Source organism: Narcine bancroftii, chromosome 1 (assembly GCF_036971445.1).
Source record: "Narcine bancroftii isolate sNarBan1 chromosome 1, sNarBan1.hap1, whole genome shotgun sequence".
Classification (NCBI taxonomy): domain Eukaryota; kingdom Metazoa; phylum Chordata; class Chondrichthyes; order Torpediniformes; family Narcinidae; genus Narcine; species Narcine bancroftii.
In genome coordinates, this window is record NC_091469.1 from 2002484 (window position 1) to 2023521 (window position 21038).

Consider the following 21038-nt stretch of genomic DNA (forward strand, 5'->3'; position numbering starts at 1 on the left):
CAGCGGTTGCAGGGGAAAATTGGTTGGTTGGGGTTGGGTGTTGGGTTTTTCCTCCTTTGCCTTTTTTCAGTGAGGTGGGCTCTGCGGTCTTCTTCAAAGGAGGTTGCTGCCCGCCAAACTGTGAGGCGCCAAGATGCACGGTTTGAGGCGTTATCAGCCCACTGGCGGTGGTCAATGTGGCAGGCACCAAGAGATTTCTTTAGGCAGTCCTTGTACCTTTTCTTTGGTGCACCTCTGTCACGGTGGCCAGTGGAGAGCTCGCCATATAACACGATCTTGGGAAGGCGATGGTCCTCCATTCTGGAGACGTGACCCATCCAGCGCAGCTGGATCTTCAGCAGCGTGGACTCGATGCTGTCGACCTCTGCCATCTCGAGTACTTCGACGTTAGGGATGTAAGCGCTCCAATGGATGTTGAGGATGGAGCGGAGACAACGCTGGTGGAAGCGTTCTAGGAGCCGTAACTATGCCACACCTAAAACACATATTTGAGATTTCAGATTTACTATTATGTAAACTACAGAGGTGTAAGATACAGTTGATGTAAAAACTTGAAATGTATTATTCTATACCTGAATTAAAAAGAGCTGTCATACTACCTAAGCATAAATTTGACCAGCATTGTTGATCAATTATAATGCCCGAATCCAATTCCCATCTTGCCCGAGATCTATGAAATCCAATTTTTGAGCTTTGGTCTTGGAGCAGGAAATATATAGTAGAAATAAATTTAGTTGCATTCCCGTCTTGAATTAGGACCTCCATGTGTGTGCACATTGGTAGGGCCAAGGATGGTCCCAATTTATCCCTTAAAAAAAGATCGTAATTGGAGATAGAAGAAGGATGTTCTACAGCTATTAGTCAAATTATATTTTTTAGTTTCTCGAAAGACATGAATTGCCTCCGTTTATTGTAACAACCCTCAATACACCTGATACTATTTTGGTACCAGATGTTTACAATTTTATTCCCCAAAGTCATGGGTATTATTATTTTGAAATAAAGGCATCTTGAAGATAATCCCTCTTTTAGTGCCATAAATTGTTTGATCTTGTCCCAGACATAAAATACATACCTCAATAGAAGATTTTTTTTTTTTTTTCCTGATTCATTTTGAGTCCCATTTATAAACAAATCGCTTTGACAATAGCCAGGAAATGTATAGTGGTAACATGGAAATCCGATTCCCTCTTACATATTGATTGTTGGAATATGGAAATGCAAAATTGTCTCACCCTGGAGAAAATTAGTTATATCTTAGGAATGAATATAACATGTTCATATAGCTATTTGCCAGCTTTAATTTGAATTATTTAAATGTCTGGATAGTTTAGTCTATTTATTAAATATTTTATATTTAATTTTTATCCCTTATTAATAATTTAATATTTTTATTTCTCTTTTTATTGTATTAAATGTTGATGCCAGCTCTTTCCCCTTTTCCTTTTTCTTCTTCTCTCCTTTGTCCTCTGTTTCTTTTCCTTTCTTTTAAGGGAGAAGTTATTTCTTGACTTAATGTGCATTTTAAGGATTTCTTTTGTATATTTGTATATGCGGTATTTGTATAATCGTTCATTGAGTCCTCTTGTGACATTATATGTAGCCACACACTACTAAAAAGAAGATACACATAGGTAGTGTAGTCAGGTTAAGCTCTGGGTTTTATTAGGGCTCAGGCAAGACTTTTATACTTGGACTGTTCCCACTGTGGCCCCCCCCCTTGGCTGACATCACAACATGCTTAACAAAAGTGTGTTTCCCATGTGCGGGTATTTCCTGCATAACATTGCCCTTCTTCCCCATGTGCTGACCCTGTCTGTTGGCTGCACAGCAAAGGCAGCACCATTTTAGGGTTGCCGGCCTTTAAGCTGCCCATGCCATTCACCTGCTGGTTTGCTTGTTGGGGCCAGTGCCGGTGCGCGGGGTGCTCGTCTTTGGTTGTGCTTGCTGCCCGGAGCACTAGCTCAATCGTCCTGGTGGTGGGGCACTACATGACCCCCCCCAAAAAACCGGTGGTATTGTCGTTGGTGCCCGGAGGCAAAGTCTCTGCAGCTTTCGGTGGCCTGCTTCTTTGGCATGGTGTCTAGATCAGGCGAACCAGGTCTAGGTATGCCAGCTTCAGCCTGTCGGTGGTGAAGACTTCTATTTTGCCTCCGACCTCCAGCTCGAACATGGCCCTGTTGTTGCGGTTGACCTGGAATGGACCCTCGTATGGCCTCTGAACCAGTGGATGATGTAAACCCCTGTAAATGAAAACATACTCACAATCCTGCAGGTCTTTGGGTATTTTGGTCCTCGCAAGTCTGTGTCTGCAAGGTGGAATCGGGACCAGGTTGCCAACTCTTTCCCTTAGCCTGCTGAGGAATGCTGCAAGGTGATCCTGCTCTCTGCCTGAGGATGGTACAAATTCTCCCGGGACCACCATTGGAACTTCGTAGATGAGTTTGGCTGAAGAGGTGTTGAGGTCCTCCTTGGGTGCCAGGCGGATGGCTAACAGTGTCCATGGTAGCTCATCTACCCAGTTGGATCCTTGGAGTCTGATCATGAGCGCAGTTTTGAGGTGCCTGTGGAAGTGCTCCACCAACCCATTGGACTGTGGATGATAAGCTGTTGTGTGATGCAGCTGGGCATCCCTCAGTCTGGCAAGGTCAGACTACAAACTGGAAATGAACTGGCCCCCTCTGTCAGATGTGATGTGGGATGGTAACCCAAACCGTGCCACCCAGGATGAGGGCCCTGGTGGATGAGGTGTGGACGTGTAGACTGCTTCTTTCCACCTGGTGAAGCAATCTCGTGAACAGATAGCAGAAACCCTGGGATACCTACTACGTTCACGTGGATGTGGTCAAATCTTCGTTCTGCGTGCTCGAAATGCTGAGGTGGGGTCTTGGTGTGCTGCTGTACCTTGGTTGTTTGGCACCATGTGCACACCTTCGCCCACCCGCTGACCTTTTTCTGCAATCCATGCCACACATATTTGCTGGCCACCAGCTGGACCATGGTCCTGATGGATGGGTGAGCCAGTCCATGGATGGAGTCAAAAACCTGTCGTCTCCAAGGGTCTGAACTGACCGGTGGCCACATTGCTCAGGAGGGTGGTGTTACCTGTGCTGACTGGGATATCCTGGAGCTGCAGTCCCGATATGGTAGTCCTGTATTGGGGCATCTCTTTGTCTTTCTGCTGCGCCTCTGCCAGTGCCACAAAGTCCACTCCCCTTGATAGCGCGTGGTTACTTTGCCTGGACAGTGGGTCGACCACCACGTTGTCCTTGCCGGTGGCGTGCCTTACATTTGTGGTGTACTCCGATATCTAAGACAGGCATCGTTGCTGGCGGACCGACCAGGGGTCTGAGACCTTAGCCAAGGCGAAAGTCATGGGCTTGTGATCTGTGAAAGCTATGAAGGACCTGCCCTTTAAGAAGTACCTGAAGTGGTGGATGGCTAAGTACTGCACCAGTACCTCTGTCAAAAGCGCTGTACTTCAGTTCTGGAGGCTGCAGATGTTTGCTGAAGAAAGCCAGTGGCTGCCAACTTCATTCTGCTGCTCCAGAACACCACCGATCGCCATTCCTGAGGCATCCACCATCAGGGCCATTGGAGTATCTGACCTGGAATGTGCCAGGAGAGCAGTGTCCGCCAGGGTTTCCTTGGCCTTCACAAAGGCTTCTGTTGATTCCTCATTCCAGGTGATGTCTTTCGCCTTGCCTGCCATCCGGGCATCTGAGGGGATGAACCTGTGTTAGAAATTGATCATCCCCATGAACTCCTGTAGTCCTTTGGTTGTGTTGGGTCTGGGGAACTTCTGGATGGCCTCCACTTTACTGGTAGTGGTGTGGCTCCTTCCTTGGTTATCCTGTGGCCCAGGAACTCGATGGCCTCCAATCTGAACTGGCTTTTGGCTGGGTTGATCGTCAGACTGAACTCACTCAGTCGGGTGTAGAGGTTGCGGAGGTGTGCCATATGCTCCTGTTGGTTCCTGCTTGCCACCAGGATGTCGTCCAGGTATACAAAAGTGCCATTAAGGTCTCGACCCACTGTGTCCATGAGCCGATGGAAGATCTGCGTGGCATTCTTTAGCACGAACGGCATTCAGAAGAATTTGAAGAGGCCAAACAGGGTGATGATGGCGGTCTTGGGGATATCATTGGGGTGTACTGGGATCTGATGATATCCCCGCATGATATCCCCCACCTCGGAGAAGATACTTGCCCTGAGCCGGTTAGCCGCGAAGTCCTGGATGTGTGGCATGAGTTACCGATCCGGTGTTGTGGCCTCGTTGTGTGGACAGTAGTCACTGCACGGTCTCCAGCCCACAGTTGCTTTGGGTACTATGTGCAGGAGAGAAACCCATGGGCTATCTGACCGCCATACGATGCCAAGATCCTCCAGCTTCCTGAATTCCTCATTCGGCAGCTGGAGGTTCTCTGGAGGAAGACATCTTGCCCTTGCATGGACCAGCGAGCCATGGGTCAGGATGTGGTGCTATACTCCATGTCGGGGCATCACTGTGGTGAACTGGAGGGTGAGCACTGGAGGGAGCTCAGCCAGGACCCTAGCGTACTCATTGTCCGATCTCTGTACGGAGTCCAGGTGAAATGCTGGGAGCCTGGCTTCTTTGAGGGGGAAGGTTTGAAAAGTCTTCTCGAGGTCCACTAGTAGGCTGTAGGTGCACAGGAAGTATGCTCCGAGGTGCGGTTGTTCCACTAAGGCCAGTGTGAACACCCACGAGAAGAGGCTGCCTCTCAACTGCAGAGGTTACCATAGGTCCAAATCATGCTGTTGTTGGCAGCCCTTAGCATGGGGCCTGACTGCCTGTTCCTGGTGTCCTGTCCCGACAGGGGCAGGACGCTGACCTCTGCTCCTATGTCCATGAGGAAGCATTGTCCAGACTGGCGATTCCAAATGTACAGGAGTCTGTCTTGGTGGCCACCCATCGTGGTCATTAGCAATGGCTGGCCCCGACATTTCCCTGAAATGTGCATGGTGGCCTGCAACAGCGGGCTCCGGCGCCCCATCTCTGGTGGTAGAAACACCATTGGTTGTCTGGATCACCTCCTCTGCTGTTCTCTTGGTGGCTCTGCACGGGTCTGGCTGGAGGGTTTAGTGACGAGCCCCACGGACACCGTGCACTCTCTCTTCTGTTTCCACAGAACGTCCACTGGTGCTACGACTTTCTGGGGGTCGCTGAAATCCGTGTCAGCCAGCAGCAGTTGGACGTCCTCGTGCAGTTGCTCCAGGAATGCCTGTTCAAACATGATGTAGGTCTTGGTGTTTGCCCAGGAGGGCCAGCATCTCGTTCATGAGGGCTGACAGGGTCCTGTCCCCAGCCCATCCAAGTGGAGCAGATGTGACCCTCTCTCACGCCATGAGAACCTAAAGGTCTAAACCAGCAACTCCTTGAAGATGGTGTACGCGCCTTCCGATGGGAGCTCCTGGATGAAGTTGGCCCCCTGGCCTGCTGTGTCCTGGTCCAGGGCACTCACCATGTTGTAGTGCAGGGTGGATTCTGCTGTGATCTGCCAGATCTGGAACTGTGCCTCAGCCTAGTCAAACCACACATGTGGTCGAATTGTCCAGAAGATCGGCAGCTTGAGAGCGACCGCGTTAACTGCTGCATGTTCACTCATCGTTGGGTTTAGATGCCTTCTAAACCGTCGGGGTCACCAAATGTAGCCATGTGCTACTTGAAAGAAGACACACACGTAGTGTAGTCAAGTTAAGCTGAGTTTTATTAGGGCTCAGCCCCGACTTTTATACTTGCACTGTTCCCACAGTGGCCCCCTTGGCAGATGTCACAACATGCATAACAAAAGTGTGTTTCCCATGTGCAGGTACTTTCCCTCATAACAATGCCCTTCTTCCCCACGCGCTGTCCCTGTCTGTTGGCTGCACAGCAAAGCCAGCACCATGCTACGAGGTTTGCCAGCTTCAAGATTCAGCTCTGAAACTACTAGAAGGTTAAAGGGCTATTTTGTGGAGGAGTTTGTTAGTGTGCGATAAACAGAGCTCTTTCTGTGGGAAGGACGGCTGATATCCAGTGGAGACAGAGTTAAAATACTTGACCAATGAACAAAATGGTAGATGTGAATATTTTAATACACTAATATGTTGTGATTTGGACTTACTTATTTTGAGGACATTAAATCAGATTCAATAGTTAATTTCAAAAGAATTAGATAGAAAAGTTTGTAAGACTATAAAGAAATAATGTGGAAGCTTGATCCTTAACTATGATTATATCAAAGTACTTTTGAGGAGTTCCGAGGTAGTGTGAAGTGTCATATAAATAAATGTTCTTTCCATTCAGCATGAGACTATCACAGCTGGAGATGGAAACAAGAAACTGCAGTAAGAATTTTCAGGCTTGACTCTAAGGACAGCTGACACTTTGACATTTGTTGTTGTGATGTAAGGGTATTTTTTCTACTAGGTGTTTTGTTAAAAAACACCTGCAGCAGTGAAAGAAATAGGCGCTTGAAGTTACTTGGCAACGTGATTGTTTATTACCTAATGTATGATTATAGGGTGGACTGAGCGCAGGAATCAGCTGCAGTGCTGTCAATATTAGTTGTGCTGACTGGAGCATTTTATTCTGGCACAGTCTGAAAACCGTGCCCTGCAGCATTCCATTCTTAGATGTGACAAAAATACAATTAAAAATGTACATGGTCAGAAAAAAATATTCTGTTCTTGAGAAAAAAGGATTTATTTAAAAAAAATCCATATTGAGAGGCTGCAAATGAGTTTGCATTCAGCAATCTGAAATCTGACCTCCCCTGCTATAATTTAAATAAAGGTTCAGCCCACATGCTCTCGATTCAGCAAGCTAAGAGTGATGGATTTTTGTGTTTCTATGGTACAGGGGTGTAGCCTGAAATAAAACTGTTATCCTGAACTTGGAGAAACTGCATGAAAGACCAGAAGGCCTGACTAGTACCAGGATCAAGAGAGAATAACTAGCAAGGAAGATGCCAGAAAGGAGAGGGATTATCATCTCAGTCTAGCCCCTGGGAGCCTAGAGAAATAACTGAATACATCAGATCAAGTCAGAAGACAACCAGACTGCTGACAACATCCTTGCATTATGGCTGAGGAGGTTAGTAACATTAATTGAAAGCTGTCACATCTTTTAGTATGCTTGAAAAGATTTTACTGCATTTTAAAAATTACTATAAACATAATAAGAATAAATTGGATTGGTAAACAAAGTTTTTAGTTTCATTTATACCATTTAAAAGTGGCAGGTATGTGTTTCTTGGGTGATACCAGAACATTGATTCCCAGACTTTTTTTTAGCATTTCTCCAATCTTGCTTTGCAGAGTAATGTATTTTCTTTGTTGGATTGCATGTAAAACAATTTAATTTTTGAAGGTTTGGTGTCCAACTAGAACTTAAGGTGCTGATCAATAAATTCAGACAATCTTTCAAAATTAACTCTTATTTGGGGATACAGTATTGGCAGCCGTATGGCAGCATGGAGATTAGGTTACTGGATTAGTAGCAGAGGTCTGCACTATTAATCTAGAGAAGTTAGATAAATTCTTCATGGCAGCTGTAGAATTTGAATTCAGACAGTGAAATAAATCTAGAATTAAAGTTAATTTCAGTAATGTGAAAATATTAAAAATCCATCTGGTTCACTAATTTCCTTCAGTTAAAAAAAAACACCATCAGTTGGATTGGCCGATGTGACTCAAGACCCTAACGCGGTGGATGTCTAGTTATCTTCTGCGTTCAGAGCAGTTAAGGATAGACAATAATATATGCCAACATTTCCAGCGATATTCACATTCTGTGAATAGTTCATTTTAAAAAGGCAGCAGAAAGAAAGATGAAATTAGGAATTGCGGTTAATTCTATGAATTAAAAGGTATGAACTTTGGTTGAACAAGTTATTAAGATTTATTTTATACAAAGTGCAAAGGAGAACTGTGGTGTAGTTACATAAAAATCTATAGAATCATGCCATTGATCCCATTGACTCAGCTATATTTTTGGATCTGTAACAGTTACCTCCCATCCGATTTTATTTCCACTTCACAGAAAATCAGTGTGCTGGTTTTCTCCTTTGTGTTGTTATCAAGCCTTTAGTTAAATGACTATGTGATAATGGTTGTCCCAACAACTCTTCATGGGGAAAGTTTCAAATCCTCACCAGGCCCAAGTGAAGAAGCTACTCCTGAATGTCCCATGTTGCTGAAGGGATAGAGGACAAGGCTCAAGGGGCTGAACTATCTGTCCCTGTTCCTGTGGTGTGCTTGAACAAAGAGAGGCTGGAGTGATTCAACAGGCCAGGCAGCATCTTTGGAGAGAAATAATGAGGTACCGGGCAGAGGAAGGTGGGAGAGATGGAGAGACTGGTAGAGGAGGAAACCTCATTTCTCCTTCCCTCCGTCTCCACCCCTTCTTCTGCCCAGTACTCTATCAAATCTTGGCCTCTCACCAGCCACTTCCTGCCCGCCCGCTATATATATATTTTATTTCCCTCCCTACTTTAGATGCAATAAGGAATCTCAACCCAAAACGTTTACTGACCAATTCTCTCCATGAATGCTGCCTGCCTCCTGAGTCTCTCCAGGTTCTCTTCAGTCAAGATTCCAGCATCTGCAAATGTTGTGCTTTTCTCATTTTGTGCTTGTCTTGTTGATTTTCCTAAATTTATAATCAATCACAGAGTAGCAGATGTGTAATTGGTTTCATTTATGTTAATATCAGAATCTAATTGACACTTTTATCCTGCTATAACAGCGCTGCCTTTTTTAAAATGTAAATTTAGACATACAGAATTGTAACAGGCCCCCATACGTTTTGTAGGGTGGGAGGAAACTGGAGCACCCAGAGGAAACCCACACAGACACAGGCACACAAAGACATACAAACTCCTTATAGACAGCAATGGATTCAAACCTGATTCGCTGGAACGTTAATATTGCTGTAACTGCTATGCTAACTGTGCCACCCTTTTAGAAGGTTTTAGAGGTGTTTGGCTCCATTATCCTACATAAGGGACCAATCTAATTGTTGATTATATATTGAAATGCTTCCTCATACCAGTAAAGACCTTGGCATTGACAAGTTTGTATCTACAGTGTATACCTTGCAGTTGTCACTTATTTTGAAATTTTACAATTAATTTATTTCATTCCAATTCAAACTTTTATGTTCTTATCATTTCAAAAACTAGAATAAATCCATTTTTGTTAGGTAATGGTATTAACAGGAATAAGATGAATATTTGGATATTGACAGATTATATTTTTATGTTTGAATACTGCTAAAGACTTGAGTTCACTGGAGATCTTGCACTGACCAGTTCCAATCACAACATTCTATTTCTCACTCAATCATTGTTGTATGTGTAGAGAGGTACATGATGCACTTAAAGAGAATGCAAGCACCTTGCAATAAAGAGCTCAGAAATAACACCTTATGGATGATTGCTTCCCAGCACGTGAACATGTTGCTGTAACACTGACAAACAACAGAAGGCCAGGTGGATTCCCCTAGAGGTGGCACCCAACTTCCATGTGCACATTTCCATCAGGATATCAAGACATTGGATAAAGAATATAAAAAGTGTGGCACCAAAACTGAGAGATTATACTTAATTAGGAAAGATTGAACAGGCTAGGATTTATCAAACATAGAAGGCCAATAAAAATAATTAAAGTTATGAGAGGTTTTGATAAGAATAAATATGTGGAAGGTATATGGTAGGGAAGATGAAAATGAGTGACTAATAAATATAAAATGGAAGTCAGAAGAAACTTGCTTTCCCAGAGAGATGTTAGAATGTGGGACTCTACAATATGGAATAGTTGTGGTGAATAACATAGACGTGTTTAAGGAGAAATATATGAGGGAGAAAGGAACAAAGATTATGCTGATTGTACTAGATGGGAGTTGATCCCTCCACAGATGCTATTCGATCTGTTGTGTTCCTCTAGCGGTTTGCTTTTTGCTCTAGCTTCCAGTATCTGAAGTCCCAAGTACTTTGACTGATCTTGAAGAACATGAATCCCTTTATCCAATAAACCAAAAATGTTTTTACCATAAAATAAAAATTAAATCTTTGCCCAGTCTCATGTTCTCCTCATTGTTTCACATTCACAGCTACTTCTAGTGAGTCCACCCCTTCACTCTTAATGGTTTTAATGTCCTTTTGCAGAATAGAGTGCCTGAAACTGCAAAGAATCTAAATAATCAATAAATTTACAAATGTACTGATTCACATGCAGGATTATGAGGACCTTGTAAACTGTTCATGGGCACCACATTGTTCATCCAGAACTTTCCATCGCCTTTGATTCAGTTTGATGGTTTATTGTGAGTATCATTTTGTGTGTGAATGTCACAATCTCTGCATGAGGTGTAAATGAGTATGCTAACTAAAAAAGATCAGGGGTTTCTGGCATTTTCCACAAATTGAATGCTCCCGCTTCAGTCTTTCAAAGTTGGTTAAGGTTGACAGAAGTCAGTTGGCAAAGAAAGATTATAATTTCCCACCTCATTCAAAGGTCTTTTCAGGCATTTAGTTGATTAAGCAGTAAATCCTTTTTGTAGTTAGAGTGTGAAGTTCACATACCTCATGATTTATTGGAGATATAAACATATCACCTTTGTGGACACGTTAGTAAAATGCGACCATGGCAAGACAACTAATTGTAGTTAGGGGTGCATCTTTCATGGAGTAAAATCTTTCCAGGACATTTAATTAGAGCAAAATTTGATATCAAGTGCTCAAGGAAGTATAAGAGCAAATGTCATCTGCTAGGTAATTTTAACATATTTTAACTGCTTTAAAGTAATTTTTAAAGGCTATGTAAAGGAGGAAAGAAGTGCTACTGTTTTGAAACAGAATTCCAGAGCTCAGGATGTAAGTATCTAAAGGCAAAGTCACCCTTATGGATCTAAGGAAATCAGGGACCATTCAAGAGGCTAGGAAGATAACCGTGCTGCCATCACAGAGCGTCCGATTTGACTTGATTTTTCTGATCAGACTCACACCCAGCTTTGGATGTTAGGGACCCCCCCCCCCCCCCCCCCCACCCACTTCACTCATGCCCCTGTGAAGTTTGGAGATCAGTATTGTGTGAAACAATTGCTCATCTTGTAACTTGCCCACATAGAACCATTCTCCACATCTGGATGAACAATCAATATTGCCTTAATTGTGCCGAGTATAAGTAAAAAAGATTATTTTTCCAAGAGGGGCACAGAGGATTCTGTGAACATTTCAAATCAGTATTTTCAGTGGAAATGCTGTAGTTATTATTTGGAAGCTCCATTATATCAATGTATTATCCAAACATTTTAAAGCAAATTTTTGTTACTATTGATTATAAATATATCAAATAAGTTATCCTTTCATTCCTGATTTCCTTCCTTCCTCCTGAATTTATCACCTTTTTGAATGTGGTTTGACCAGACTCTATTTCATGTGGAAAAAAACTGACAACAGCCATCATCCCTCATGAATACAATAATTCCCCAGAGGCTTTTGGAGAAGCTCTCAATACCCCTCTCTGTCATGGGATTCTGTACTTCCTAATGGAAAGACCACAGTTTGTCCAAGTTGGTAGCAGAACATCAAGTACTGTCACGATGAGCATCTGTGTGCTTAGCCCGCTCCTGTTCACACTACTGACCCACGACAACAACACCAGATCGAGCTCCAACTGAGTAATCAAGTTTGCAGATGACACAACTGTAGTTGGCCTCATCAGCAACAACAACAAGTTGCACTATTGTGATGGAATATTTGGAGATGTTTTTGGGAGATAAATTGAGAAAAGTAGATTGGGTTACATATTCACACTTTAGAGCAGAACTTATTTGAAATACTGAAGAATTCATATTCAGTGACTTTACAGAAACTATGGAGAGTGCTATGGAGATTTCACAAGTGGCTGTTAATTGAAATGAATGAATGGACTATTGTCTTTAAAGCCACAGCAAGAGACAGGCTGTCTCCTAATACCTCTTCATAGGGAGGCCATTGAAGGGTTATTGTTTACCTAAAACAAAAGATTAACCAAAAGACGAACTCCTATTGTTTGCTGGAGAAGGTCAGGGGTTTTGCAAGTGAGAGAGAGAGAAGGACATGCTTCCTGGCAGTGAGAGTCTCAGAGAGAGACAGACAGACAGACAGAAAGGAGTCTTGAACTGTGTGTGACACAGAAAGCTGTTACAAACCAGGAGAAGCTTGTTGGAACTGAAACAGAAGCTCCAGAGTGGCGGATGGCTAGAAGTGCTATCTGTCTGATGTTTCTCTTGGAATAGAAAGAACAGAAAATAACTCTGTGGTAGCCTGAAAGAAAGAGGTTATCATCTGGAGAACCCTGATGGGACAAGTTTCAACAGCAAGACATTGAGGTGACCAATGGTGGTACCTCAGTTGTGGAAATCCTGGAACCACACATCTCTCTGTGCATACCTACAAGAACCATCCTGAATGGTAATCATTTACCTTTCGAGCACCAAAGCCTGGTGAACTTTATACATGCTACATTTTGTGCACAGTAAAAGAATTGCCTGCAACCAGACAATTTGGAAGAATTAGAATTGAGATTGGACTGTGAACCAAAGAACTTTCTTAAATTTACACACACATTACATACATGTGCGCTTAGAATTAGAAGGGGGTTAAGTTAGGTTAGTTAAGTTAATAGTGATAAGTTAAAGTTGATTCTTTTTTCATGTTTAAAGATAATTAAAAACAATGTTTGCTTAAGTAACCATTTGTCATGGTGAATATCTATGGCTGCTGGGTTTTGGGGACCTTTGGGCTTGTAACACTATAGAGAAGAGGTAGAAAATCTCATGATGTAGAGCAAGAATAATTAACTGAGTCTCAACATGGACAAAATGAAGGAGATTATCATGTACTTCAGGAGGACCAGGAATGACCCCCTTCACTACACATCAACAATTCTGTAGTAGAGAGAGTGGAGAGCACCAAGTTCCTTGGAGTCCACTGAACAAAAGTGACTTATCATAGACACACACCATCTTCACACTTGTCAGGAATGCATAATGGCATCTCCGCTTCCTGGGAATATCGAAGCAGGCAAGGCCACTGGCCACCATCATGTTAACCTTCTACAGGAACTCTACTGAGAATGTCCTAGCTGGCTGCATTACAGTGTGGTGCAGCTGCTGTTGAGAATTGGATCAGAGGTCAATTCACAGGACATAAGAATGGCAGAGAATCTCCCTTCCCCCCTTCAATGTGATCTACCAGGATCATTATCTGAAGAGGGCATGCAAAATCATTGAGGACCCCTTCCACTCCGCAAACATCTTCCAACCACTCCTATCAGGAAAGAGATACAGGAGTATCAGAGTCAGTAACACCAGGCTGAGGAACAGCTTCTTTCTGCAGGCTTTGAGAATGCAGATCGACCAAATGAACTAGTCTCACTATCCAATCTTTACTAAACAATATTTATTTCTGTATATTTGTTCTGCATATGTTTTGTTTGTCTGTATGTGTGTTACGTCTGGTTGTGTGCCTGCATGTTTTGCACTGAGGACCGGATAACGCTGTTTTGTCGAGTAGTACTTGTGCAATCGGATGATAATAAATCGAACTTGAATAAAACTTTGCAATATCTCTGTAAAAAGTGTGAAAATTGCATACAGTTTTAGCATTTTCCTGACAAATGTTCCAACCTATGTGGTTCGTATCAAATTAGATTTTAAATTTAAGAGATAAAAGAAAGTATACAGAGAGTATGCAACAATATAAAGGAGAGGAGTTGGTGTGGAGCATATATACTTGCACAGTCAACAAATCCTTGCCATGAATTCTGAAACAGTTTGTAAGTTTCAACATTCCTTCCTTGCTTCTGTTACACTGTAGAAATTTTTAATCTCGATTCTAATAATTATTGCTGAGTTTGTTTCCTTCACTTTTTCTAAACCTGAATTTCTCTTTATAAATGATCTTCCATCGATTTTGTCATTGAGTGTTGTTGAGTATTATAACTAATTGAAATTGGGGATGCTGAATGGCCTCTTGCTCCTGTATTGTTTTTCTTCTTGACCTCCTCTCTTCCTTGATTCTGATGTTCCAGATTTAGAATCCAAAATTCCATCAATACATTTCAACTAAATAGAAATCATTCAAATCTCTGATACTCACCCGAGCCTAAACCAACTCATGTACCCTGATCATTCATGTGCTAGCTGATCCTTTTAGTCCAGGAACACTTTAATTTTGTTTTTGAACTCTACCATGGTTTTGTTTCCTTTCTCCAAACCTGCAACCTGCAATACAATGAGGACCCTCTCTCATGTACATTCACATGGTTTATCATTCAGTCATTGATCTTGCCTAAAACTAGAATTTTATCATATTTATTTTATGATCCATAAAAAGGCAGCCCCTTTACCCCTCCCTTCTTTTTATACGCTCTTTGAAACTAGTCACTATTGCTAATATATCCTATTTGGATTCAGAGAAAAAAACATGATATGACAACTCAGCAGATATACACATTGGGAGCATATTAAATAGAATCAGGTATAGGCCATTCAGTTCCACCCCATCTATGCTTGCTCCGCTGTTCATGAAGATCATGATTGATCTCACTGATTCTTTCTGTAGCAACCACTCCCCCCCCTCACAATTTTTTTATTCCTTAATATCCCACCCTGGTCACACCCTTTTCCCCCTCCCATCGGACAGAAATACATGTTTGAAAATGTACACCACCAGATTCAAGGACAATATCTTCCCCACTGTTATCAGACTATTGAATGAACTTCACATTTGTGAAATGATGTCATTTTAACTGAACATTTTCTCTGTAACACTATATTCTGTATTTTTGTTTTATTTTGTAGTACCTGTTGTACTCAAGGATAGGTTGACTGGATAGCATGCAAAACAAGGATTTTCACTGCGCATAATACAAAAACCAATTCAATTTGAGGTAGTTAAGGCAAAATCAGCAGGTGGAATCAAAGTGACTGGAACGGGTTTTAGTAAAATTGGAGTAAAGTGAAGTCAGAATAAAGAAGATTAGATTAAGTGGAACTGGATCAAAGCAGTGAGGCTGGAATGGCAGTGAATGGAAGTAAAGGGATGATTGTGACTTGGAACAAAGAGACAGTGGAATCAAAGTAAAGGGGTACAACTGTCTAGGTGTATTTGGTAGAAGTAGAATTGGAATAAAGGAAATTGATAAGGCCAGACTTGATTGAATCCGCAGTGAAGTGCGAGTGAAATCAAATTATAGGGAAATTGGGGTGGTATAAGCAAGTTCAGGAGGTCCGGAAGGGTATACGCCCATAGATTTCTTTGCACTTAAAGCTTGGAAATCTACCAACTGGCTATCAAATTTACTTGATGCATGTCCTTTGGATCATTCATTTTCATGGGAGAAGAGTAAATTCAAGATAATTTCCTTTCATTATTTACTTAATTGTTATAATTATAAAGAATTAAATAGATTTATATGAAGTGTTCTCACTATGTGTTATTTTTTTAAAAAATAATAGTTTTGAATATCTTTAAAGATTATTCCAGGCTTATTACTGATGCTGGGATAGGAGGGTGAAGGCAATCCAGAAAATTATGGTTTAGAGGCATTTGCCCAACAGAAATGAGGTTCTTGTAGCCTGTGTTATTGAGAGCAGAGTGTGCAAAGTGGATGAATCAATGGATCACAATACCACGTAATAAGGTGGTGTACAGAGAGTTAAACAAAATCACAACAAGAGGTACTACAGGTTCAATAGTGATGTGATTAAAGGTTGGTAAACAGAAAGCAAAGAGAGAGAACAAGTGGTTCATTTTTGGGGAGGCTGAGGCCAGTAAGGCACTGCAAGAATTGTTGTGTTGGCCCTTGCACTTAATGATCTAAGTGAGGGGACTGAGTGCAACATATCAGTGCACTAATGCTACAAAGCTAGGTGGCAGTGAGGATGTAGTATAGGGGTTCCAGAGGTTCTATGTTTTAATGTATAAAACAGATGGAAGCTCATTTTTGTCTTTCAGGGTGTTTAATTATTTCTTCAAGTTTGTTAAGAGCATATGTCTGCAAAAATAGCTCTTAGTTATCAACCAAATGGCATCTGCAAAGGCTAAGGACCTTGTGATATTGGTCTCTGAGGACAACATCAGAACATTATTCAAGAGGGTGAACCTCGCAAGGCATCAGGCACTGACAGCATATCTGGCAGGGTTCTGAAAATCTGAGCCAACCAACCAACCAGAGTGTTCACGAGTATTTTCATCCTCTCATTGCTGCAGTCAAAGGTTTGCACCTGCTTCAAAAGGGCATCAATCACCCCGGTACCCAAGAAGAGCAGTATGAGCTACCTCAATGACTATCGCCCAGTAGGACTAACTTCTACTGTGCTGAAATGCTTTGAGAGGCTGGTCATGGACAGAATTAACACGTAAAGGTTTGGTCCAACTGCAAGTCGCCCATCATCATAATCGCTCCACACCAATCGCAATATCGCTGGCTCTCTACTCAGCCCTGGATCACCTCAAAAACAGCAACTCATACATACGGCTGCTTTTCATCAACTACAGCTCAGCCTTCAACACCATTATTCCCTTAGTGCTGGTCGAGAAGCTTTAAACTCTGGGCCTCTGCACCCCACTCTGGAACTGGATCCTTGATTTCGTCATTGGAAGACCGCAGTCAGTACGAATTGGAAGCAACATGTCTTCCTCACTGATGATCAACACAGGCACACCCTAAGGATGCGTGCTAGCAAAAAATGCATTGATATCACCTGGAAGTCTAATTCCTGCCTGCTTATCACTCGATGGACCATGGAGATGCCCAACTGCGTGCCCATGGAGAAAATAACATATGATTTAAAAAATAAGTACGATACTTTTGCCAAAATATGGCAACCCTCTTTAGAGCACTTTGGTGCACAGCTATAGCAACAACCCACACTTCAAAAAAGCTAACAAAATACAACAAGACAACAGCAGTGAAGCACCTCAAGGAGAGAAGTAGCTTAGAAAGACAGGCAGTACACTGAAGTTTTCGTTTTTTTAACTTTTTTTCCTGTTTGTTATTTTAATTGCTTCAGTTGTTGTTTAATCTTCAAAGATTTGGGTGAGAGGGATGGAAGGAAATTGTAAGTAAGCTGACATAGTGTTTGTATCTGAGAAGTGAATTATACTAAAAGAAAGTTTAAATACATTAAAAAGAATTGTTTTTTTCAGATGTGATACAATGTTTTTGGGAAAATTGAAAAAATAAAATTTTCAAAAAAATGGGCGTGCTTAGCCCACTGCTCTACTTGTTATACACCCATGACTGTGGCCAGGCACAATTCCAATACCATCTACAAGTTTGCCAATGACACCACAGTTGTTGGCAGAATCACAAATGACAATGAGGAAGTGTACAGAAGGAAGATGGATCAGTTCATTGAATAGTGTAATGACAACAACCTTGCGATCAATGTTAGCAAAACCAAGGAGATGATTGTGACTTCAGGAGGAAGTCAGGGGAACACGACCCAGTCCTCATCGAGAGCTCATTGGTGGAGATGGTCAAGAACTTCAAATTCCTGGGAGTCAACATCTCTAAGGATCTGTCCTGGAGCCTCCATGTTGATGCGATCATGAAGAAGGCTCGCCAGCAGTTATACTTTGTGAGGTGTTTGAGGAGATTAGGTACGTCACCGAAGACTCAAAAACATTCTACAGGTGTACCATGGAAAACATTATGGCTGGTTGCATCACTGTCTGGTATGGAGGTGCCAACTCTCAGGACAAGAAAAAATTCCAGAGGGTTGTTAACTCAGCCTGCGACATCACGGGCACCAGACTCCACTCCATCGAGGACATCTACATGAGGCAATATTTTAATAAAGCAGCCTCTATCCTCAAAGACCCCACCAGGCCATGTCCCCTTCACTCTGCTACCATTGGGAAAAAGGTACAGGAGCCTAAAGACAAGCACTCAGCAACTCAAGAACAACTTCTTCCCCGCTGCCATCAGATTCCTGAATAATCAATAAACCAAAGACACTGCTTTACCTTTTGTGCACTATTTTTTTATTTTTTGTTGTAAAAGTAGTTTATATGAATGCAAACCACAGAATTTCATGACTTATTCGTGACAATAAGTTCTGATTCTAAACATCAGAACAGTTACACAGGATAAGCCTGTCAATTTCCCTTAATTTTAATGTAATTGGTTTAATGAACATTGGTGGACCATTATGATTGTCATGTTTTGGTTTGGAAGCCTTTCTATATGCCCAACTCATCTTTCAAAAACACTTCTTCCCAGTTGCAGTGAACTGGTGATGTGTTATACTGATGGCTGGCTCCACCCCCATCTACCCATATATAACTCTGATTTCCCACCTAAACCCTGAGCCCTTCTGAAGACCACTGTAAGACCCTACCCTAGAGTTATAAGCTAATAAAAGCTTATGTTCTCCTAGTCGTGAGAACTTTTATTCACGTGACACCAGTATCTCCCCAAATATTCTAGCCTCACACATCTGAACATGATGACTGTTCCTTCAACTCTGAGCTATTTTTTTTTCAACCAGATTCTTCCCTAATTTTAATGTTTGCATCTGCCTTTAGTGTTTTATTCATCTGTCAGCAACTCCAACTGTTTTTAATTGCACAGGTTTTCAGATTTAGCTGTGCCCTTATGTTCAGGTCTAGTGTTTGTTAGTCACCCATCTGAACATTTAGTCTGGTTCATCAGTGTCACCCGGCACCTCTGCAGCAACCTCACATCAGAATCAGAATTTATGAAATTCGGTGTTTGGCGGCAGCATCATCGTGCAAACATTCATATTATAAACCACCTTACAACAATAAATATATTAAAAAGCACAAAAAGTAAGCCAGTGTCTTTGGTTCACTGATCATTCAGGAATCTGATGGAAGCAGGTAAGAAGCTGTCCTTGTGCCATTGAGTGCTCATCTTTAGGCTCCTGTACCTTTTCCCTGATGGTAGCAGAGAAAAGAGAATGTGGCCTGGATGGTGGGGGTCTTTGAGGATAGAAGCTGCTTTTTTAAGACACCTTCTTATGTAGATGTCCTTGACGGAGTGGAGTCTGGTGCCTGTGATGTCGCAGGCCGAGTTAGCAAAGCTCTGGAGTTTTTTCTTGTCCTGAGATTTGGCGCCTTCATACCAGATAGCGATGCAACCAGCCAGAATACTCTCAATGGAACCCCTGTAGAAGTTGTCGAGAGTCTTCAGTGACATACCAAATCTCCCCAAACACCTCACAAAGTATAGCCACTGGCGAGCCTTCTTTGTGATTGCATCAACATGGAGGCTCCAGGACAGATCCTTAGAGATGTTGAAACCAAGAATTTGAAGTTCTTGACCCTCTGCCATTCTGAGCCCTCGATGAGGACTGGGTTGTGTTCCCCTGATTTCCTCCTGAAGTCCACAATCATCTCCTTGGTTTTGCTAACGTTGTTGTTGGTATAACACCACTCTAAGAGCTGCTCTTTCTCCCTCCTGTACACTTCCTCATTGTCGTTTGTGATTTTCCACTAGAGGGTTATGGATGTGAGGTAGGGGAAAATTAGATTGTTGTGGAGTAGGTTTACTTAAGTCAACATGACATCATGGGCTGAAGAGCCTGTACTGTGCTGTTATGTTTTATATTGTATACTATGTAAGTCATTTGTTGCCATAACAGTAGTTATTCTTTGGTAGATGGTAGATGGTTCTAAAAAGCAATTCTTTTCATTAGCATTGTGAACACTATGAAACAATCTTCGGTTGTGTTCTTTATGTGGTGAGAATGGTGGAGACCAGGAAGTTTGAGAATCTTTTATTTTTTTCCCTTTAATGTTGTTTACTCAGATTAATCCTTATTCCAACAAGCTCTGGTGATGTGGCCCTTTGAAACACATTGGTGACACAATTCATGCTTGAGGCAGCTTTCAGATGATTTGTTTCCATCCTGGTTCACCTTTTGTTTTTGTTTACCCTTTTAAATTGTTTGGTTTGTTTCAGAACAGTGCGTTTAGTACTTCTCAATTTATGCTGTTATGTGGAATAGTCAATCTTGCGGAGATCCGTTAGATTTTTAAATATTGAAATAAACAAGGGATATGGAGTTAATGCAGGAAAATGGGGAGGCTGATATGAGAGTCTGAATGGACTAGTCCTTCTATGAGCTTGATCAGTTTTCTGGTCAGCATAAGATTCAACTCAAAATTCTTACCCTTGTGTTCAAATTCCTTTTCTGCCTCCGCCATACCTTTCTCTGGCAGATCCTCATCACTCCACCCTCTGAGAGTCCCGTTTTCAGTCTGACCCATTCCCCACTCCTGGCTGGCAGCTGTGCTTTCAGCCCCTTCACAGTGCTTACCTTCCTTGCTCTTCTCCAAGACACTCCTTAAAATCTACCTCTGCAGTCATCTGGTCATATCTTCTGTCGTCACTTTCTCGGGCTTAGTTTTGTAAAAAATCATGCCTCTGAATTTTTAAATGTGGTCACGGCCCCTTCTGGCCCATGTGCTCATGCTGCCCAAATACCCCCGTAAGTTTTGAAGGGTGGTGGGAAAGCAGAGCACCAGGAGGAAACCCCTGCAGACACAGGAAGAACGTACAAATTCCTTACAGACAGCACCGGTTTCGAATCAAGGTCACTGGCACCGTAATAATGTTGCGCTAACAGCTACTAACACTGCCAGCCTTGAAGTGCTTTGTGACATTTTGTTACATTAAAAACTCTATGGATACAAATAATCATTTGGGTGTGGCAAATTAACAGTTGACAACATTGGAGCACATTGGGTCTGTTAGCTGTATCCCTACCTTGCCTGATAAATCTTTACTTTTCTGCTTGATTGATAAGATGCCTTCTTTCCTATATTCCTAATTAACTGCTGAGGTTATTATGCTGAGAGCTCCAAACTCACGTTGGTCTTTATAATGGATTCTAAAAAACCAAGGACCAAAGCTTCTGTTTCAATCTTATTAATGACGTCAAATTTGCAGTGGCATATCCTACAATAACAACCTCAGGGTTAGCAATTTTCCTGGACAGGCAGTCTAGCTATTAA

At 42.2% G+C, this 21038-nt stretch overlaps 1 protein-coding gene and 1 long non-coding RNA gene across 2 annotated transcripts in view; one reads left to right on the forward strand and one right to left on the reverse strand.

The window, feature by feature from the left end:
* Positions 1–304: 304 nt before the first annotated feature.
* LOC138754301 (uncharacterized) lies at positions 305–20573 on the reverse strand. The gene is made up of 3 exons (XR_011351644.1): positions 20342–20573; positions 8537–8653; positions 305–475 (listed from the first exon to the last, which is right to left on the reverse strand). It is a non-coding gene; the product is annotated as an uncharacterized lncRNA (long non-coding RNA).
* The window catches only part of pip5kl1 (phosphatidylinositol-4-phosphate 5-kinase-like 1), a 73823-nt gene continuing 59610 nt past the window's right edge, over positions 6826–21038 (forward strand). Inside the window, exon 1 of the mRNA XM_069918327.1 lies at positions 6826–7096. Coding sequence (XP_069774428.1) covers positions 7085–7096 — 12 coding nt within the window. The 5' untranslated portion in view covers positions 6826–7084. The remainder of the gene's footprint in view (positions 7097–21038) is intronic.